Source organism: Falco cherrug, chromosome 1 (assembly GCF_023634085.1).
Source record: "Falco cherrug isolate bFalChe1 chromosome 1, bFalChe1.pri, whole genome shotgun sequence".
Lineage (NCBI taxonomy): Eukaryota > Metazoa > Chordata > Aves > Falconiformes > Falconidae > Falco > Falco cherrug.
The window spans coordinates 104,586,240-104,604,481 of NC_073697.1; the positions used below are offsets into that span (position 1 = coordinate 104,586,240).

General features: G+C 44.9%; 1 protein-coding gene across 2 annotated transcripts; it reads right to left on the reverse strand.

The window, feature by feature from the left end:
• Window positions 1-6,486: 6,486 nt before the first annotated feature.
• EIF4H (eukaryotic translation initiation factor 4H) lies at window positions 6,487-18,090 on the reverse strand. Of its 2 annotated transcripts, XM_055714340.1 has the most exons (7): window positions 17,939-18,090; window positions 12,501-12,682; window positions 11,450-11,514; window positions 11,244-11,340; window positions 10,520-10,585; window positions 8,495-8,653; window positions 6,487-8,369 (listed from the first exon to the last, which is right to left on the reverse strand). In XM_055714340.1, exons 1-7 carry the CDS (start codon window positions 17,995-17,997, stop codon window positions 8,233-8,235), a joined length of 765 nt encoding a protein of 254 aa, XP_055570315.1. In that variant the 5' UTR covers window positions 17,998-18,090; the 3' UTR covers window positions 6,487-8,232. The 2 variants fall into 2 exon arrangements, with proteins under 2 accessions (XP_055570315.1, XP_055570324.1); XM_055714349.1 differs by lacking the exon at window positions 10,520-10,585.
• Between the last annotated feature and the right edge of the window lie 152 nt (window positions 18,091-18,242).

An 18,242-nucleotide genomic window follows, 5' to 3' on the forward strand; every position in this document is an offset into this window, starting at 1 on the left:
TTTAAATGAGAGCGCTCTCAAGCTGCCACAACCAGTCATCTACATCCACATATCTCTCTCTCTCTGATAGAAAGTGACTCTTCTATCATAAAAATGATAAAAATCACCAACTGTTCACAACTTCTGCAACTCTGGGATGAGAGCTTTGCTATCAAGCTTTCTGAGGAAACATTGCTTTGATAAGATAGTTAACCACTGTACATGCAAATACATTTAGACTTTCCCTCTTCCAATTCTAGCCCGAGGTGCAAAAATAATTGCTTTGATGCACCCTCCAGAGCCGTTCCCACCCGAAATCCAGGTGCAGAAGCCGATCTTGAATAATCTGAACTATGAAAAAAACGAAGATTAGAAGAGCAAGACTCACCTTTGAATCGCTTGCATGCTTTCTGGCTGGCCTCTGTGTAAAGGATACTACATGCTATGAAATGTTTTTCTGACTGCTGAAACCGTTGCTACAAAATTTGCGTTTCTAGCAGAAGCCTTGGCTAGGAAGTAGTTTGAGGGGCTTTCTGATGGGATTTTTACATATTTAAACCTAAGCTGATAACTGAGGTTTTACAAAAAGAGTTCTTTATAGCGGCGCTGATGCTCTGAACACGCCGGAGACGAGTGCAGTTTGCCTTTCCTACCAGAGATCTGTGCCGCAAGGAAGAGCCAGGGCTCTAACGGTGCTGCCCATTTGCTTGGGGGTTCTCCAACGGCTCCCACGGCTTCCGAGATGACTCACTGCCGTGGCCCAGGTGTTACCACAGCTGGCACGGGCTGCAGCGAAGGCACCTCGTGCCAGTCCCCTAACGGCCTCCTGGACCGACACACACCACCGCTCAGCCTGCGGCGGGCAGGAGCTGCTGCCGTGCCCCCGGTGCAAAGCGGTGGGGTCACCCCCTACGTTACACCAGCTCCTGGGGAGGGCGATGCCCTTTGGGGCCATGGGTCCCCTCGAGCCGGCACCCACCTTGATCTCTAACCTCGATTAGAAGGTAGGCAGTACAGTAACACACACCGCTGCACAGATACTATCTCCCTCCTTCGTATTTCTCATGAGACGGGCTTGGTGTGCAGGTCTACTGACACAACCACGAGCTCTGCTCCTTGTGGGGTCAGACCAAGCCCAAGCCCCCTCTGACGCACACACAAACCTCTCGGACACGAAACCTTGGGATGCCGGGCTCTGCCCCACGTCTGCCCTCTCCCTCCCGTAATCCCCCGCACCTCCGCTGGACGCAACACTAGAAACCATTTCTGGATTGAGGAAAGGTCAAAGACTCCAGAGCATCATGCTTTTGTCCACTGCAGTAAGTTATATAAAACACCACGTTGTGATTTCACCTTTCCACGTCCTTTTCAAGCCACACCCATTTCAGCCTGGTCTTGCTCCCCGCCACCCCCATAACAAACACATGGCACCTACTCCTTCGGGCAGTTCCACTGGCTAACCAAACACTATTTTCTCCTTCACCTATATAGCTACCCACATATAGGAACATCTCCCCAGGCCCAGAGAGGCTGTGAGAACCCACCTTCCCCCCTGCCCAGCTTACCTGCTGGAGCTGCAAGACTGACCACCCCAGAGGCTGCCTCCCACCCCTTCAGATAAAGGTGGGGTCAGCTCAAAGACCAGCTGGTTTTGCTTGAACCAGGTGTTATGGCTGACGCTGATCAGAAATTAGCAGCCAAATGAGTAGAAAACCGTGCATCACCTAAGCCTGACCCTTCTGCAGAAACACACCCGGTGCTGGAAGTTTTGGGGACAGGTTTTCAAGCTCTGCGAGTGAAGCGCCGCCTGCCTTGCAGGAGACCAGCACCCAACCCCCCCGTGCTATGGGAGCACAACAAGCACTCATCTCATCCCAACCCCCCCATGACTTGTTTTGCCAAATTTTCACGGCGGCTTTAACGAAAGCCACGTCTTGGAGGAAATTTTCTGACATGCTCAAGTAGTGCCCGTGCGTTTTCGTACAGCCCACGGCATGGCTTTCCGCGTCGCTGTAGGGGCATGAGCGTGTTCCCAGCCCAAGGGGAAATGCCACCTCCTCCCCTGCCCCAGCTGCACACCCCACTGCAAAGCTCATCTCACCCAGCTGAAACCGAAAGCAGCTCCCTTACAGCTGAAGATACATGCTGCTACCACCCAGTGGAAAAACACCTCACAGCTAGGATGGCAGGGCGCTTTGCAAAAATTTGGCCGAGTACGGTTTGCAAAGACTAATCCTGTCCATCCCTATGGCGCTATGAAGCTTCATCCTTGTAGCCACAGTAATTCTTACATTTCAACACAAAAACCTGGAAGGTTTGAATGCTTTTGATTGCAAAACCTAATCCTGTCCATCCCTATGGTGCTATGAAGCTTCTTCCCGTCCTTATCCCTAGTTCATCCTTGTAGACACAGTAATTCTTACATTTGAACACAAAAACCTAGAAGGTTTGAATGCTTTTATTTGATTTTTTTTTTTTTATACAGCAATACAAATTATACAGATTCATTACAGTACAGGTTTCGCAGGGGTTTATAGAGGTACTTAGTGATATTTTTTTTTTGGTTTGTTTAAAACAAAGAGGCAGATCTTGGGAGCACGGTAACATGAATGAAACAATCTCATAGTAGGAAGCAAATTCCTACCATGGGGAACACTAACCTGGCTGAAACCTACTGGGCAGAAAGGTGGTGGCAGCGCTTCCAGCGATAACATACCCGAAACATCAACCCTGGGACACTCTACAGAAGAATTTGTGAGCTTACAGGTAAGCAGGTTGTTCCTGTAACAGCGCTGCGAGCCCTTAAATCCCTTGGGTGCACTCTGCTGCAAAGGGGACAGAAATGAAGCCGATGTTAGAATTCACCTGCCATCGAGCAGGCAACATCACGTACCAGAGTGGCTGCAGCTACGGGCAAGGAAACCATAAAATGCTGTGGATTTAGTCACCCAAACAGCTACAGTAAGATGAGGAACACGATCTTAGACCTAATAACGCTGACACCGCATGTGCACCGTGACGCCACGTGTGCAGCCAGAACCTGCCCTCCCGTTTTTTGTGCCCATCTAAGCTTCAGGCCGACGTGAGCAGACACGGGGAGGAACCAGCAAAGCTCCCTTGCGATCCCTACTGCGCAGGAGAGCTGCAACCTATACCCCTGTCGCTTTGGTAGTACGTTTCTCCAGTTCGTCCCGAACATGTAATGGCATCAAGGTATTGCTAATGTGCATCAGGCTTCAGGGTCAAGTGTCTGGCACTGAAGGATGAAGTCCTTTCAGAAAGCAGGGTCAGAGAATAAAATCACACCATTTTAAATGCTTCTAATCGGTTTGGTAATTCTGCTGTAGTGGGTTGTATCACAAACAACAGATTAAATTGCAGAATATATAGATAGAATGTGTGCACCCAATAAAAGATGGCCCTCTGCCACTTCAAATATACTTGATTCCTTAAAATCCTGCAGTGGATAAGTGGAATTTGAGAGAGGGATTCAGCTATGAGCTTAGAAAATTCCAATCTCAGCTGGAAATCAAATTCCCCTTCAGCCAGAGAAACTCCCCCTTCTAAAAATTCAAGACTAGCATCACCTACAAAATTGCATCCCAAGAATCCAGTCCAGAGAAGCGCCTTTGAGAACTACAAATGTAACTGATTCTACGCTAGAATACGCCAGGATGGACGAAGAGCCCCAATCCTTCAGAGCCCTCGCTCTCGTCTGGTAGCAAAACACAGAAACCATCGGAACGTACAACAGAAACTCCACGTGAACTCAAAGATGCTCGCCGTCAGCGGTTCGTCACCTGTGTTCTTGCTGGGTGAACAACCACGAGGCGTGCTTCCACGCAGCGAGAAGGAACGAGGTCGGTATAAAAACCCAGCGATCTACGCCTGGCTGCAAACCGCACCGCTTGGAGCGAGCCCGCCGGGCGCAGCCCTCGTCCTGCCCCACTGCAGGTGGGCAGGGGGCTGCCTGCGGCACAGGCGCTCCCACCAGCCCTGCTCAGCACCCAGCAGGACAGGGGCTGCCCGGTGGGCTGCCACGCGTGAGCACTCTGGGAAAGGGCCATGTATGCATTTCAAAACATGCCGGCTTGATTATTAAATCTTTCCTACAAAAAGGAGGGGTTCCAAGGTCACAGGATTCGCTCTAACGTGCTCACTATTCTATAATCTTTCCTGAAGACAAGTCAGCAGCTAGTACTACAGGTAGCAAATGCCCCTACTATACTATGTGCTAAAGTCAGGATTGAAACTCTAATAGTATTCGTAAGACAAGTTGAAAAATATCAGCATCACCCAAAACTGCCCCAGGACAGCAAGTCTCGTCCACAATTGCTCTCTGTCACGACCAGCTCTGGGACACCAAGCATTACTTCAGAAATTCATGGTCAGCACTGGAGACTGTTAGTAGCGCCAGCACATCTCAGTAGTAGGTTAATATCTTCTTGCTACTTTAAGGCGGCAGGAAAGCCACCCTCAAGGGCACAAATTTAACTCGACCCTATCACCAGCCCATCGTTTGAGTATGTGAGCACTCCTCCACCCCTTTCGTCAGCCATCAGAACAAGGTTCAGGACCAGAAGCACCCAGAGCCCCCTCCGAGGCTGTTACTGACTCGCACGGTTCAGTGAGTTAGCAACACACCAGTGCCAGCACTGGGCTGCTGCCGTTAGAGGACTGGGATTAGCCCCTGGGTTTGGGAGCTCAGCAGCGTTTCTCTTTTGGCGGTTGACAGCGGAGTTTTGCAGCACATTAGATGCGTGCTGCTTCCTCCTGCATTGTCCCACAGCTTCCAGAGCCACCACGCATGCCAGCCTTCCCTGCCTGCAACCCAACTGGAGAAACACAAAACACCTTCTAGAGCAGCAAAGCAAATTCCATTTCAGTTCCAAAACCCAACTGCTGCACGCCTGACTTCACTTTTGCTTATTTTTTAAGTTCAAGCTTGAAGAAAGCTCTGCACAGCTACTAGAAAGAACTTGGTGAGAATACGAATAGCCAGAGTGAATTACCCATTTGTTACCACCGCTGGTAACCTCCTCTGTCTAGGCTTTGCCATGCCAGGCTTAGCTTTAAGCTGCAGGTAAAATTCAGCATTACAGATTAAACCTCAACTGCTTTTTGCTGGTGGGATGGGGAAAACATCATCTCGCTTCCTCCTACAAAACTTTAAATGCCACATCCATATATTAAATACAGTTTTGTCAGCTGTTGACATGAGCTAGTTTGATATGCTTCTGTACAGGAAAATTTTAATCAATTAAATTTTTGAAGGGGGAAAGACAAAGGACTGGAGGAGTCTGACCCTAAGCCATACGGGAAGCATTAATGCAGAATGCTACAAAGAAACCAGGCAATGCATTAATGTTTGCATATGAAGAAATACTAAAAAAGAAAAAAAAAGGTATTACATGATACCGGGATTAGGCTGCATTTACTAGTGGGAAACCCTTGACCAAACAAGTATTAGCAGATATGGAAAAATATTTATAGAACTAAGGTGAGCCATTTTCCACCTCTCTGCCTGTCTCACAAATCAGTGTTACTTTCTTCCACGCAGAGTGATGGAATTACAGCTTCTCCCACCAGGTTTGAAGGACCAGCTATGAGCAAATCAAGGTAGCAGCCTAAGGACACTACCCTCACGCAGCTGGCCCAATTCTGAAATATAAACCTCAGGTTGTTATTCATGATGGGCAGCCAGCTGCTAGTGCACACGCCTTTTCAGCAAGCAGCTCCAGAGCAGGATTTGGATTCTCTGCTCAAGCTTCACAACAGCAGGTCTAAGGAGAGTGGACTGAGTAGCCAGAAGGCAGGAACACTTGCCACCCTTTCATGCTACGGGAAGCAGTAAAACCAAGCAGGAAGGTCAGAGCTCCTTTCCTCAATAAAAACCCAGCTCTCCCTCCTTTAACCTAGCCTGCAGTACACACATACTTCAAAGGTGCAGCGCAACAGCCTTGTTAAGTTACATCTAGTGGGAAACAGGCCAGCTGAAAGCTGGGAGAAACTGGGCAAGATAGCAGCAAGTAGATTATTTAGTCTCCCCACAAAGAGTCCACATTAAACCAACTGATCACTGCTCAGACTGGAAGGACACACTTTTTGCCCTGTACTGGGCAGTGGATTCCGGCCGCAGAGCAGCAGAACCCAGCTTGTGGGAAACAGCATGAACTGTACGGCCTACAAGCTACAGCGCTTCCCAATTCTGCCTGGCAGCCTTAGCGACGTAACAGAAGTTATGCTGAAGCCACAGGATAAAGAATTTTTGCTCCCTTCCACTTGTACACAGTTTTTACTTCAGTGTCCTACATGTTCCACCAACACTTGTTTAGATTAGGTTCCTCCCCTTTATCTTTTCCTCCTCCCCCCTTTACAAGAATAGGTCTGGTAGCACTTCCCCATAAAATTTAAGGAAGCAAAATTCCAAATTAACACATAGTTTGAAAGCTGAGGGGGGAGAAAAAATCCATGCTATAGCAGACTCAAATAAAGACCAATGTTAAATATTACTTAATGTTTTCTTTTATTTAAAAGATCATTCACAAAATACCATATCCATAAATTTATTTTGTTATGAAGCAGAATGTGTTAAGTGTTTGGAATTCTTTTCTTTTTTTTTTTTGTTTTTACATTTAAAAGTCAATTGTCTTGACTAGAGGAGAGTTTTTATATGGGAATTTGTTCTTAAAAATCTTTTCCACATTGAAGATGTAAATAGATCAATTATTGGTTTGGAATACAACCACACAATGCATGTCTGTCTTAAATTAAGTATTAGTGTTAGACAAATGGTTCTTATCTCAGAAGCAGATTAAGTGACAGGCAGAAGGAAGGAAAGAGTAGTTCTGTAAATTGCTGGGACTCTGACATTAAAGGTAACTTTACAGGAAGAAATTCACTACTAGCAGTAGTTACACTGGTAGTGAAGCAGCCATGCTTCCAAACTCCTCTTGGAAGTACTCCGGTGTGCTGGCTGTTTTATCCAAAAGCTGTCAGCACTAGCATTAGGGGCCCAAGTTTTTCCTCATGCTTTGGACATATCCACGCTTCAGTGCTGTAGATCCAGGTTTTGTCCTTAAACATTCATGGGCTCTCTCCTTTTGCTCCAGCCTCCCCTCCCTCCTCCCATAAAACACTGGCAAGAAACGTTTCGAGTGAAGAGAGACGTAGCAATTAGAGATGCTTTTTACCCAAACTTCTACATGAAGAGAATCTATAGCAGAACGATTTCTAATCTGCCCATTTTCAAGGTATTCTGAAAGCAGAGGTCTTAAAACTGTACACCACTGGGCAAAGATAAAGGGGATAACGGCATTTACATACTGCATGGCAAAGTATACACTCCTTAAAAATAAAAAAGTCAATTTTATTTGTAGAAACTTCGTTTAAAAATTTCCCAAAGATGTAAAACCCAAAAAAAGTAAGCAGAAAGAGCCAGTGAGCAATCACGCTCAAACAGGCACATTTTTGCAGCACTAACCTTGAGCTTGGAGGTGTAGTATCATACCATTTTGAAGTCAACAGACAACCACCAGCAAGGGTCCGCTGGCAGATGCTTTATCCACACCAATTCCACTACCTACTCACCAGGCTTTTTGTCAGCCAAGGCATCTGTTAAATTGATCCTTCCTGGTAACCTGTGTGAAAGGGCAGCTGTCCCCCTCAGTTTTATAAGGTCATCTGCTGTATACAGTAACTTTATCACCAATTGTCATAAATAGTATTTTGCTACTTGGTTAGAACTGTAAATTTCTCTGTTCAAACTCATCTGGACTCTCCAGTTTCCTCTTCAGAGCCACAGCAATACAGAACAAGACATGCAGGTCAGAAGAGGAGCACTGAGGAAGTAGTAAAAGGAAATAATACAGGGAAATAACTAAGTCTAACCTGTGCTTCTAAAGTAAAAGAAACCCAGAAAGGAAGAAGAGAAGCAGCACCTTTGTCCAGAGACCTCCACGCTCGTGGAAGCAGCTACACTGCCTTATCTACTGGGAACTGTGCTGCTTGGAAGGAAACAGAAGAAGGAAACTCAGCACAAAGCAGGCACTAGATACAGCAAAGCCAAGAACGTACTAAAAACCACTTGTTAACAGCTGACATGCATTCACAAGCTCTGTGTTTTCGGTTTCAAAGAGGACAAATACCAGATGGCAGGAATGGTAAACTGCAGGGTTGACATTCCAGCAGAGCTAGTCACTCTGTACTGTCTTGCTTTTTCTCCCGCCTCCCCATTCCCTTTCAACCCCAAACTCAGTCGTGCTCTTTTACTACTTCCTCTCGGGGCTTGGCTCCGCCAAAGATAGCGGAGTTTGGGTTGGCTACTTGATTGAGGGGAGTAGCAACTGTTCGAGGTTTGAGCTGAAGTCGGGGTCGCTGTGCTCTTTCCTCTGAAAAGAGAAAACATTACGGTTTTAAGATCTCTGTCAAGGGCAGTAACTTTAACCTGACAAAGAAAGCAGGAGTCTCTCTCCTTCATGAAGGAAGGCTGCATTACAGAAGACAAAGAGTTTACCTTCTGTTGGCTCTCTGAAGTCCATGGAAGATCCACGAATGGGAGGCCCATCTCTGAAGCGACCAGTGCCACCACTTCCCATTGAGGCACCTGGTGGTCGCCGGTCTCCAGGGCGGGTTCCTCTACCTCTGCTTCCCAAGAAGTCATCATCTTTGAATCCTGAAGACAGAAGACAGTGAATTTAAAGAGCACATTTTGCAATGCTTTTAATCTAGATTGTTATCTGGATGACTGGAAAACCTTTCAAAGTCACTGCTGTCAGTCCAAGATGATACACTGAGAGCCTTTGTAGGCAGATTGCTTCACAGATCTCTAACACGTTCTAGAAGAGTCATACAGATTCCATTTGAAACTGGGTATGCTATGCCAAGTTCAGAAACTGCTTTATCCACCTAGATGTTTATTGGAGTGCTGGAGAATGGGTCATCAAGTGAGCTTAAAATATGAGCTTCAGCTGCAACTTCAGATTGTTAGCACCGTTAGCTGAATTCAGAGACAACACTAGAAATACTCAAGAGTACTTCTGTAGCCAGAAGATCACACTGGCTACAGCCTTGGCATGAAATCTGCAGGTGCACAGCACATGGGAAAATAGCTAGGGAGCAGTGAAATAAACAGTCCTTATAAAACAGAGCCTTTGAAAAACAGAGCAAAACCCCAAGGCTTTTTAGTTGTACTTTAAACTGACTAGGCATTTACTAGACTAATTAAAGAGCTAGGGAAAAATACCAATTCTGACTTTAAATATGAAACTGACTGTACTTCTTCAGTTTATGTATCAAAAAAGTCAAGAACTGTCTGTCACTAACCAGAGTTCTAGTCTGTACCAAAGACTATTCTAGAGCATCTCTCCAAGCCCCCCCCCCCCATCATCTGCATTTCAGGCTAATGGCACACCTAAGGGGAATATACTCAGTTTTTCAGAAGCCACCTGGAAGAGAAAGTTGTTTTGTTCCCATCTGAGATTTTCCTTTCCACTTCAGTATTTGGCAGTTGCAGAACTGTCCCTTACTGACTTCAGTACCAACCAACCATCTTTAAAGACTTGGTCCAGAGCAAGGCTGTACAACCTGAGAAAAAAAAGCCTCTGTAGCAACTAAGACTTAAATGCTACACTTCTGGCTCACACTCACTCATCCAGCATCTAACAAGCTGAAATGCATCCATATTTGAAGAAGCTGGCACAGAAGGTATAAAGCTATGACACCAGAATGCTTAGCTATGAAGGCAGGTTAAGCGCAGCGCTGTAGCAAGCCGCTTCTCTCCGGCATCATGCTTCAGTTTCATGCTGGTGGCAAAGGCACACTTGGTTACCGCTCCTTCTACTTTGTCCATTCCACGCACGCAGACACCAGACATTGCAAAGTTGCACTTGCCAGCATCTCCCCATCAGAAAATGGACCAAACCCATGATTTCAGAGGACAAAAGCACTTGTGTTAATGTCACCCTGGATTCTAATAGCTGGAAACTGACTGGAAGTCAAGAGCAAACCCAGTGGCTCCATCACTACCTTCCATTCAGCAAGCCCAGCCATTTGTTGCAACTTGCATTACTGTAACAAGAACATTTAAGAACGTTTAGGATTTAGAAGTGCTTCGGAACACTAACGCATCTTTGGAGAAGTCAGTTGCCTCAGGGATACACATACAATGATGTCACATCTCCTTAAAAAGGTGAAAGCTTCTGCTCTCAAAGAATACAGTATCATTTTTTTCACATGATGTCTGTTTCTGCTACTATTCAGAAATGTACTTAGCCATATGTTTGAGAAATGCTTAAAACCTAGACATCATAGGCTACATTTGAACAAGTATTCTGTCATTTAGGACTGCTTCATAAAATTTACAAGACTCTTTCCTCTGTTATAAGGCAATGAAGATTCCCACTGCAGCTGGAGGACGTCCAAAGTTGGCATACAGTAGATTCAATCAAAACAGTAATGGGGACAAATGTAGCTGACATGAAAATGAGAACATTTCTGTGCCTTTTAGGCTGCCTATCTGTACAAGTGTTAATACTGATACCAGAATTGAAGTCATCTCTGGAATCCCATCCACCTCCTCTGGATTCTCGGGAACCTCCTCCCATTCCTAGGAAAAAAGCCACAATTGTGTTCAGGTCTGAAGCTGTGGGAAAGACTGATCAAGGGGATACCAAACCAAAGTTTCAGTCCTTCAATATCCAAAAGTCATGCTGCTGGAAAATCCTTTTGTTTCAATACTACCAAGTTCCAAGCATAGAAACAAAAGGTCAGTTTAAGTTAACCAAGAGTAAGCGGTCAGAAAAGCTTCTCTAATACACATTCAATGGAAACCTTTAGTAAGTCTCATTCAATTGAGCTTCCACTACAGCAAAGCTTGGTTTTACACTGAACAGGAGCTAGATAATCCAAAATAGGTATTTGTCTACTTACACTTACTTAGCTTACTCGCTTTTCTTAAGAAAATAGTAGCAGATCAGACTGTTGGCCTTAGGATTGTCCTCTGCAAGACACTGTACATTACTAAGGGTATTGGTCTCACTTCCTGGGCTAGGAGTCACAACATACTCAGCTTTTGGACACAAAGCGCATCTATATTTCAGACATTTCAGGAGCGGCAGCAGCTAGGTTAGAACTGTATATACAAATAAAACTCCCTCCTATAAAAATCACATTCACTTGCGTGCCTTGTCTTAGCATTATTCAGCATCAGAAGTTGTAACTACAACCATTATGTTGAAGAAGCTATTTAGACAAATTGAAGTCACCTCTGTCGTCAGGCCCGCCTTTTCTGAAGCCAAAGCCACCTTTATCCTGTTTTCTGCCTTCTGCTATGTCCACTCGAAGTGACCGGTCACCCAAAAGCTGTTAAATAAAGGAGAGAATCTCTTCAGAATTTATCATATGGGCTGCCAAGGAGTTTGAGACTTGTGTTTATCTTTGTATTTCACAAATTAATTGCAAGTATACTTACTGCACCATCATATGTAAGAGCTTCCTTGAGTGACTCCACCTCATCAAACTCTACGTAACAAAATCCTGCAAGACAAACCTCATAAGTTAATACCAGCACTTCAAGAGTCCTTTGTAAGAAGCTACTCTTCCTGCATATCTGCTAATAGCCTCCCTTCTCTTTCAAAGACAAACGAGTGCAAGATGTACACAACTCAGAAACCAAACACTAACTATGAATGCATTTACCTATGCCTGTTAATGATGGGGACAAATCCTGAAACAGAACTCTGTACAGGCACTAAGCAAACGCCAAGAGCCTGATTAATTCCCTTTACCATAGGGTTCTCATTACAGATTAGATTTGCTCTATGCCTTTAGACAGTTATTTAGCTGAATAGTGACATTTGGTTACTAGTATTTTTAAACAAGTACCACCTGCTTGGCCAGTCATCTGATTTATATAATTTAGTGAATTCATTCCTTTTCCAAGGCCCTCTGGCATCCGAGTTAAGCCTCTCTGCCCCAACGCCCTCAAGTAACTTACAAATATACTCCCCTTCCACTGGCCAATTCCAATGGAAATCAGATTTGCATCCTCCAAAACAATTGTCTGAATGGCTTATCTACTTGCTTCCCCCCCTCCCCATCTACTTAAAGAAAAAAGAAAAAAAGACAGAGTTGAAGCAATGGGAGTCATCTGAACTAAAGGAAGACTGTGTAAGCATTCAACACTTAAGGTCATGGATTTTAAGTGGGTCAGGAAGTTCAGCTTTGTATGAATTCATACAAGACAAACAAGGTTTGAGTAAGTCCTTTTACAGCAGGGCAAATATTGACCCTTGTCACTCAGGTTGGTCTGTATCTTATAATGGAAGTAACAGTGAATCTCACTCAAATGGTGTTTACCTGTTAGTGAATTAGAAACCTGCATAAGTCACGATAAAGAACAAACAGATTAAGCAGCTAACTCTGCTTTACAGAGTGAAATTCACCATTAAAGACACTTCAGAAGCATCTCATTTTCTCCTACCAGTTAGCCAACTACAACTAAAACAACTCTGAACACTCACCTTTAAATTTGTCTGTTTCCTTGTCTCTGACTAGTCGTACACTCCTTACACTGAGATCCTTGAAGATGGCATCTATGTCTCCTTGAACAGTGTTGAAGGGTAGATTTCCCACATATGCTGTGAAAGGGGGTTCTGTTGGCAGCTCTTTCTGTTTACGGGAACCAAGACCGCCACCACGAGACCTGTTGAAAAAAGAGCACAGTGCCTCTGGAACTTGACTCCCACCACAGCTAGTAATACAGTATATAGCACTGCTCAGGTGCTTTTTGGAAGTGGATTCTTCCACAAGTTCACTTAGTTTTTCCTATTCCTTTGCCTGTACCCACCACCTCCAGTACCGGCCAACTCCTTTCTAGTGTTACCTGATGCAGTACTTCAGTGGGAAAAAAAAAAAAAATGAACAATATATTTTAATACATTACAGGTGAACTCAGTAACAAAGTGATGAACAAACTTCTTTCTCATCATACAATCCATTAAGAAAAGCAATGTAAGCTTAGCTCTACAGTGCCCCAATCAAAAACATTACTTCTTAAACACATCCAGGACTAGATTTTAAGAATAATTTACAGCAGTGAATGCTTCCATGGCACAGGCTCGTTGGCTTATCCTGAAATTAAGCTGGATCCAATGCTTTTAACTAAACAGTATATTATCAACACCCACTCCATATTAATTTGAATTATTTCAGCAGCATTTAGCTTAATAGAAACATCTTCTGCTAACTCTGAAGTTATTGCCCTAACTGTCAGATATTTGGACTGGAATGCTTTGAATTGAACACGTAATAAAACACTATGTTAAGCGATGTGTTCTAAGGCAGAGAAACCAATTTCAGTGCTATTTGGATGTTTACTTCTTCCTTTGTGTCTCATGAATTACAGACTGAGGTAAACTAGGTTGTCTTTTCCCATCTTTACCCTCAGTCTCAGTTAAGGTTTATAATATAAGGATATTATAACCAAATATCATTGGTTGCTGAGGAACTAGACTGTACCAGTGAAATTCTTTACTGTATTAATGTAACACACCTGTGTGTTAATCTCCTGTAGAGCCTAATCTTCTAAAGCTAACTTTGATCTTCTTTACAGACTGCAAGGTTGGTACTGTGGACACAAGGCAACCTTAAGTTATAGCTCCTGGACTTCTAGGCTCCAGGACATCACTGTCACTGGTTCCAGCACCATCCACCCCACCCAAGCATTCTTTTGACTTTCACCTGAGACACCTACGTACTACTCTACCCATGTTCTCTTCAACACCTTACACTTACTGGGCTTTGTTCAGGACTGCTCCCTTTCCCAGAGGCTTGCTGTGCACTTAAAAGCATGGTGGAACACAAACTGTACCAAACCAGGATTTTCTAGGGTGATATGAACTGATTAGATGTCTGCAGAATCCTACCCAAAACACAGAAATTCAAATATTCTTATTATTTCCTTTCGTTTGTTGCATGCAGCCAGAAAAATCCACTGGGCAAGCAACATACTTTTTTTTCATTCCAGAATAAATATTTTATTACTCATGAATCAGATAATGCAGAAATCTTGAATAAAATTTCTTAATTCTTCCTAGATAAGCCTGTCATTTGAGCCTTTTTATGTTAGCAGCTCCGTGCAGGAGTCATTTGTCACTTTCGGCATGCTGCTACATGTACTTGAATCACAACCTACATATCTTTAATTAGTGTCCACCCAGGTTCATATTTTAGCATTTTTGACAATATTCCTCATCTGCCTTTGTCTCATTAACGAGTCAAAAACATACTGGTGAACTAAAGCTGCTATAGTTGGGTACTGTGTACGTATAGCAGAATTATCTTTAGTCACAAGACTTAAGTTTTATGAAGGAACTCCAACAAAGCTGAGTTGCTCTTCCAAAGAATTCTGTAGTATGTAGAATTGGTTCCATGCCTTTGTCCTCAATTCCCACCTATGACTTTACAAACAGCTACTAAAATACTACATATAGAATTTGCAGGAACAAAAAAAAATATCTTAATTTTTATTGTTCTATAGGAACATCAGAATTGCTTCAGATGAGTTTAAAGGGAACATTCCCTCCTTCTACACATTCTTAACATGTTCCTTGAACTGCCAGTCATCTTGCTCGGTGAGCTGATTCACCTGAAAACTCACACAAGTCGAATTCTCAGCCAGATCAACAAGGTGATCTAGCCAGCTGCAAAGAGCACTCAAGCCAACATGGGAAGGAGAACAAAATCAAGGGCTCAAACTACAGCTTTCAACAGCAACCCCCACTCAGATCCATTTGAGCTGCTTCTGAAACCACACCCTCAAGTTAGCAATCCCCAGAAGAATTCTGTGCTACAGACAAACCTTGTTTCTACCATAGCATACCAGAACTTCACAGAGTGCACGTGTGGAAATCCGTGCCCTGTTGTGCAACCCTACTGATATTAAGTCAGAAAATGAAGTATTTTTGAATTTGATCTACTAAGGCCTCCGTTATCAAATACATAACTCTGTATTTGGTATTTTAGTATCCACAGGAATGGACAACAACGAGGTTCTAAAACTAAGTTTCCTACAGAATCCAGGTATAGCAACACAAAAAGAAACTGTTTCTACACTTCCCTACATTTTTTTTTTGAACACTGAAACAGTGAAATAAATAAAAAAAAGGCTGATTTCAGTAACCAAACAATGAGATTGAAAGGAGATACTCCCATTTGTGACAAAATAGGACAAAAGTCAACTATAATTAAAAACATATCTGAACTAAGTGAACTGGGTCACATCAAAGTGTTAAATCAGTATCTGCATTTCCTACTCAGTGTAACTTTTGTCAGATACAATTAGGTAATAATTATGTCATCTTAATGTGGGAATCTGAAAGACAACTATTTGGTTTCTTTTTCAGAAAACCAAAACATAAAGCTGAAGAGAAAAGCTTGCTTCTAGCAAATGCAGAGGCAAACATCCCTGTAATTAGACTTATTTTTTGGTGGACTGAGTTACTGACACTGTAAGGCCATACTAGGCTGAAAGAACAACTAAACTATCATTTTGAAGCTACTGTTTTAGAAAGTTATTCTCTCCAGAGAACAAGATCTGTCAAAAGTTCAAAACAAAGAATATTTCGAAAGCTAGTATTTAATAGCTTTTCACTAATGATCAAAACAATAGCTCAGTATTTATCTTTTTTACACAGCACAGGGACAACAGTCTGACCAATGTTAGTGCTTTATCAGAGGCAGCACAAGGCTCAGCAGAATGCAAGTTGTTTTTTTTGAGTCTCCAAGACCACAACTCTAAATACATACCCAATTTATTCCAGTAATCTAATACATCTCTACAGCAAGCATTAGACACCTTCAACAAAAACCTTACCCAAGTCTAAATATTAGAAGACATTTATTAACACTAAATGGGCAAGCACAGGATCTAAAATGCCAGATGGTTAAAGACTAGCTCTTTATTTTCACCTACTTGTATAGCACTTCAGCAGACGAATCTTAACCTTTGAGTAAGGCACCCAGTATTATAAGCCACACCTAAATAAGCAGTGTACCAGCAAGTCAAGGAGTGATCAATACTCAGTTTCCTTCAAGAAAAGCTCTACTGATGTTCAGAGTTTCAACTAGGCCTCAGCATGCTTAATTACAGGTTTTTGTGTCAAATCTTGGGCTCCAAAACACTTACCAAAAAGCTTTTATAGCAAGCCTTTTGTTATTAATGTCAGCAGCCTGTTCTTCTTTTGGAATAAAATTACTTTTGCATACCAGAGTATTATGTTGCAGCTCTTAATCGGCACTCTACCAGACATCTCAGGTGTAGCAAAATCCCATCTCATCACACCACAGTCATATTCTGTGGCGCTACCACTATAATTTTGAGAAGTATAAGAAAGAGGCAGATATCTTTATACATTAGAACTTGCTGGGCACTATTGTTTTCCACCTGTCACACATAAATCCTACGCTTACTCTCTATACAGACCGAAAGTTAAGCAAAATGCAACTTTCACAAAACCTGTTTTCTCTCAAATGAGTTTACACTAGTCCTAAAGCACCTAAAAATGAGCAAAAGTCACTTTAAGTTAACAAGGGATTCTTTATTCAGAACCTTCAAGAACAGTCATGTTTTCATTACGCTACACGTATTACAGGGCTTTACACAAAGGACAGAGACCTGTTAGGGTCTGAAATTATGAATTAGCTGTTAGCAACTTACTAGTAATAATAAGTGAAATGGAAGCACAAGTTGCACTCTGATATTAGTAGCATCTGAGGCTTAAAACTACAACTAAATCAGAGCAAGTACATTTTCTCATCTGCAAAAGCACCTACTAATCAGTAGGATACCTTTACTTCCACCAAAACAAGTATTCACATCTTGCCTGAGAGCAAATTTAAGTACTCTGCTAAAGAAATCTGAATATGAAAGTAACACGTTAACTTTCATTTTATTGCTTCACAGGATGTGCCTACATTGACTAGGCCAGACTGCGTAGTAACATTGGAATTTATTATGAGTGTCAAGTGCCACTTTAGGCTGCTGTCATGGTTATTTGCTACAGAATTAAAAAAATTGCTAATGGCATCTTTGTAACCTGATTTAAGACAAACTTCGTAATTGCTGGTTATTGTTTTTGTAGCTCCTCCCCTATCCACGCTCTCCAGCAAAGAGCCAAGTGATGAGCCAAGCCCTGTTCCCGAGGATCAGAGATTTGCAGTCAGCAACCGGAGCCCCGGATAACGCAGGCCGGCGGCTCCCAGCCCTCCCCGACCGCAGGCACCACAAAGCCCTCCCATTTCCTCCCGCTGCAGGCATCACAATGCCGCCCGCTCTCGGGGGCGCCGCCGCAGCTCCCCACGCCGCCGGGCACCTCGCCCCGCCACAACAGGGGCCCTTTGCCGCCCTGCAGTCCTTCCCGGGAAGCTCCCTCCTCCCAGCTCCCGGTCTGTCCCTGCAGGAGCTCCTCAGGGCCTACCCTGGCTCTGGCCCAGCACCTCCCGAAATCCCCCCCCTCCACTCGCCTCCGGGCCGGCGGGAACACAGCGACACCTTCCTCCTCCTCCTCCCGCCCCTTCCCGGCTCTCCCAAGCCGCCAGGCCCTGAACCTTGCGGCACCCCCCCCCCGCTTCACAAAGCGGGCCCGCCGAGGCCGGAGGAAAACGCGCCCCGCCGGGCTCAGCCCAACCCCCCGGAGAAGGGAAGGCAGCGGGGTAAGACGAGCCCGAAAGCTCCCTAGGGGTAGCGTCGCCCCATCCCTCTCCCCACCCGCTCCCCCGCCGTGCCCGCCCGCCATCTCCACCGGGAAAGGGGCAGGCCAGGCCCTGCACGGCCGCGCCCCCTCCTCGCCCAGCCGGGGGGCGCGGAACGCCACTCCTTCCTTCCCTCCAGGCTCCGGGGGCAGCGCTCCGTTCCCCCCAGCGGCCCAGGCCCCGGCCCCGGCCGCAGCGCCGCGCTCACCCCCGGCCGCCGCCGAAGCTGCTGTAGGCCCGATCGTCGTAAGGATCAAAATCCGCCATCGCCACCTCAGCCTCCTCCCCGTGCGAGCGTGACAGGACCGCGCCCGCAGGACCCCGCGCCGCTTATATACGGCGGAGCCCGGGCCGGGGCTGCCCCTGGCGGTGCCTGTCTCCAGCTCCTCGCCCCGCCGGGGCTGTCCGCGCTACTGCCTGTCGGGAAGGCCCGGCGCGCTCCCTGCCGCCGTCACAGGCGCTCCGCGGCCCCCCGGGACAGCCGCCGGTAAGAGCTGCGGGCGGCGGGGCCG

Bases quoted from the DNA above. Each gene is read 5' to 3' on its own strand.
- EIF4H (XM_055714340.1), bottom strand. From the start codon at position 17,997: ATGGCGGATTTTGATCCTTACGACGATCGGGCCTACAGCAGCTTCGGC. The intron at 11,515-12,500 runs GTGAGTGTTCAG...TTTGTCTTGCAG, and splicing joins GGAAACAGACAAATTTAAAG to GATTTTGTTACGTAGAGTTT. The intron at 10,586-11,243 runs GTGACTTCAATT...CTTTTTTCCTAG, and splicing joins AGGCGGGCCTGACGACAGAG to GAATGGGAGGAGGTTCCCGA.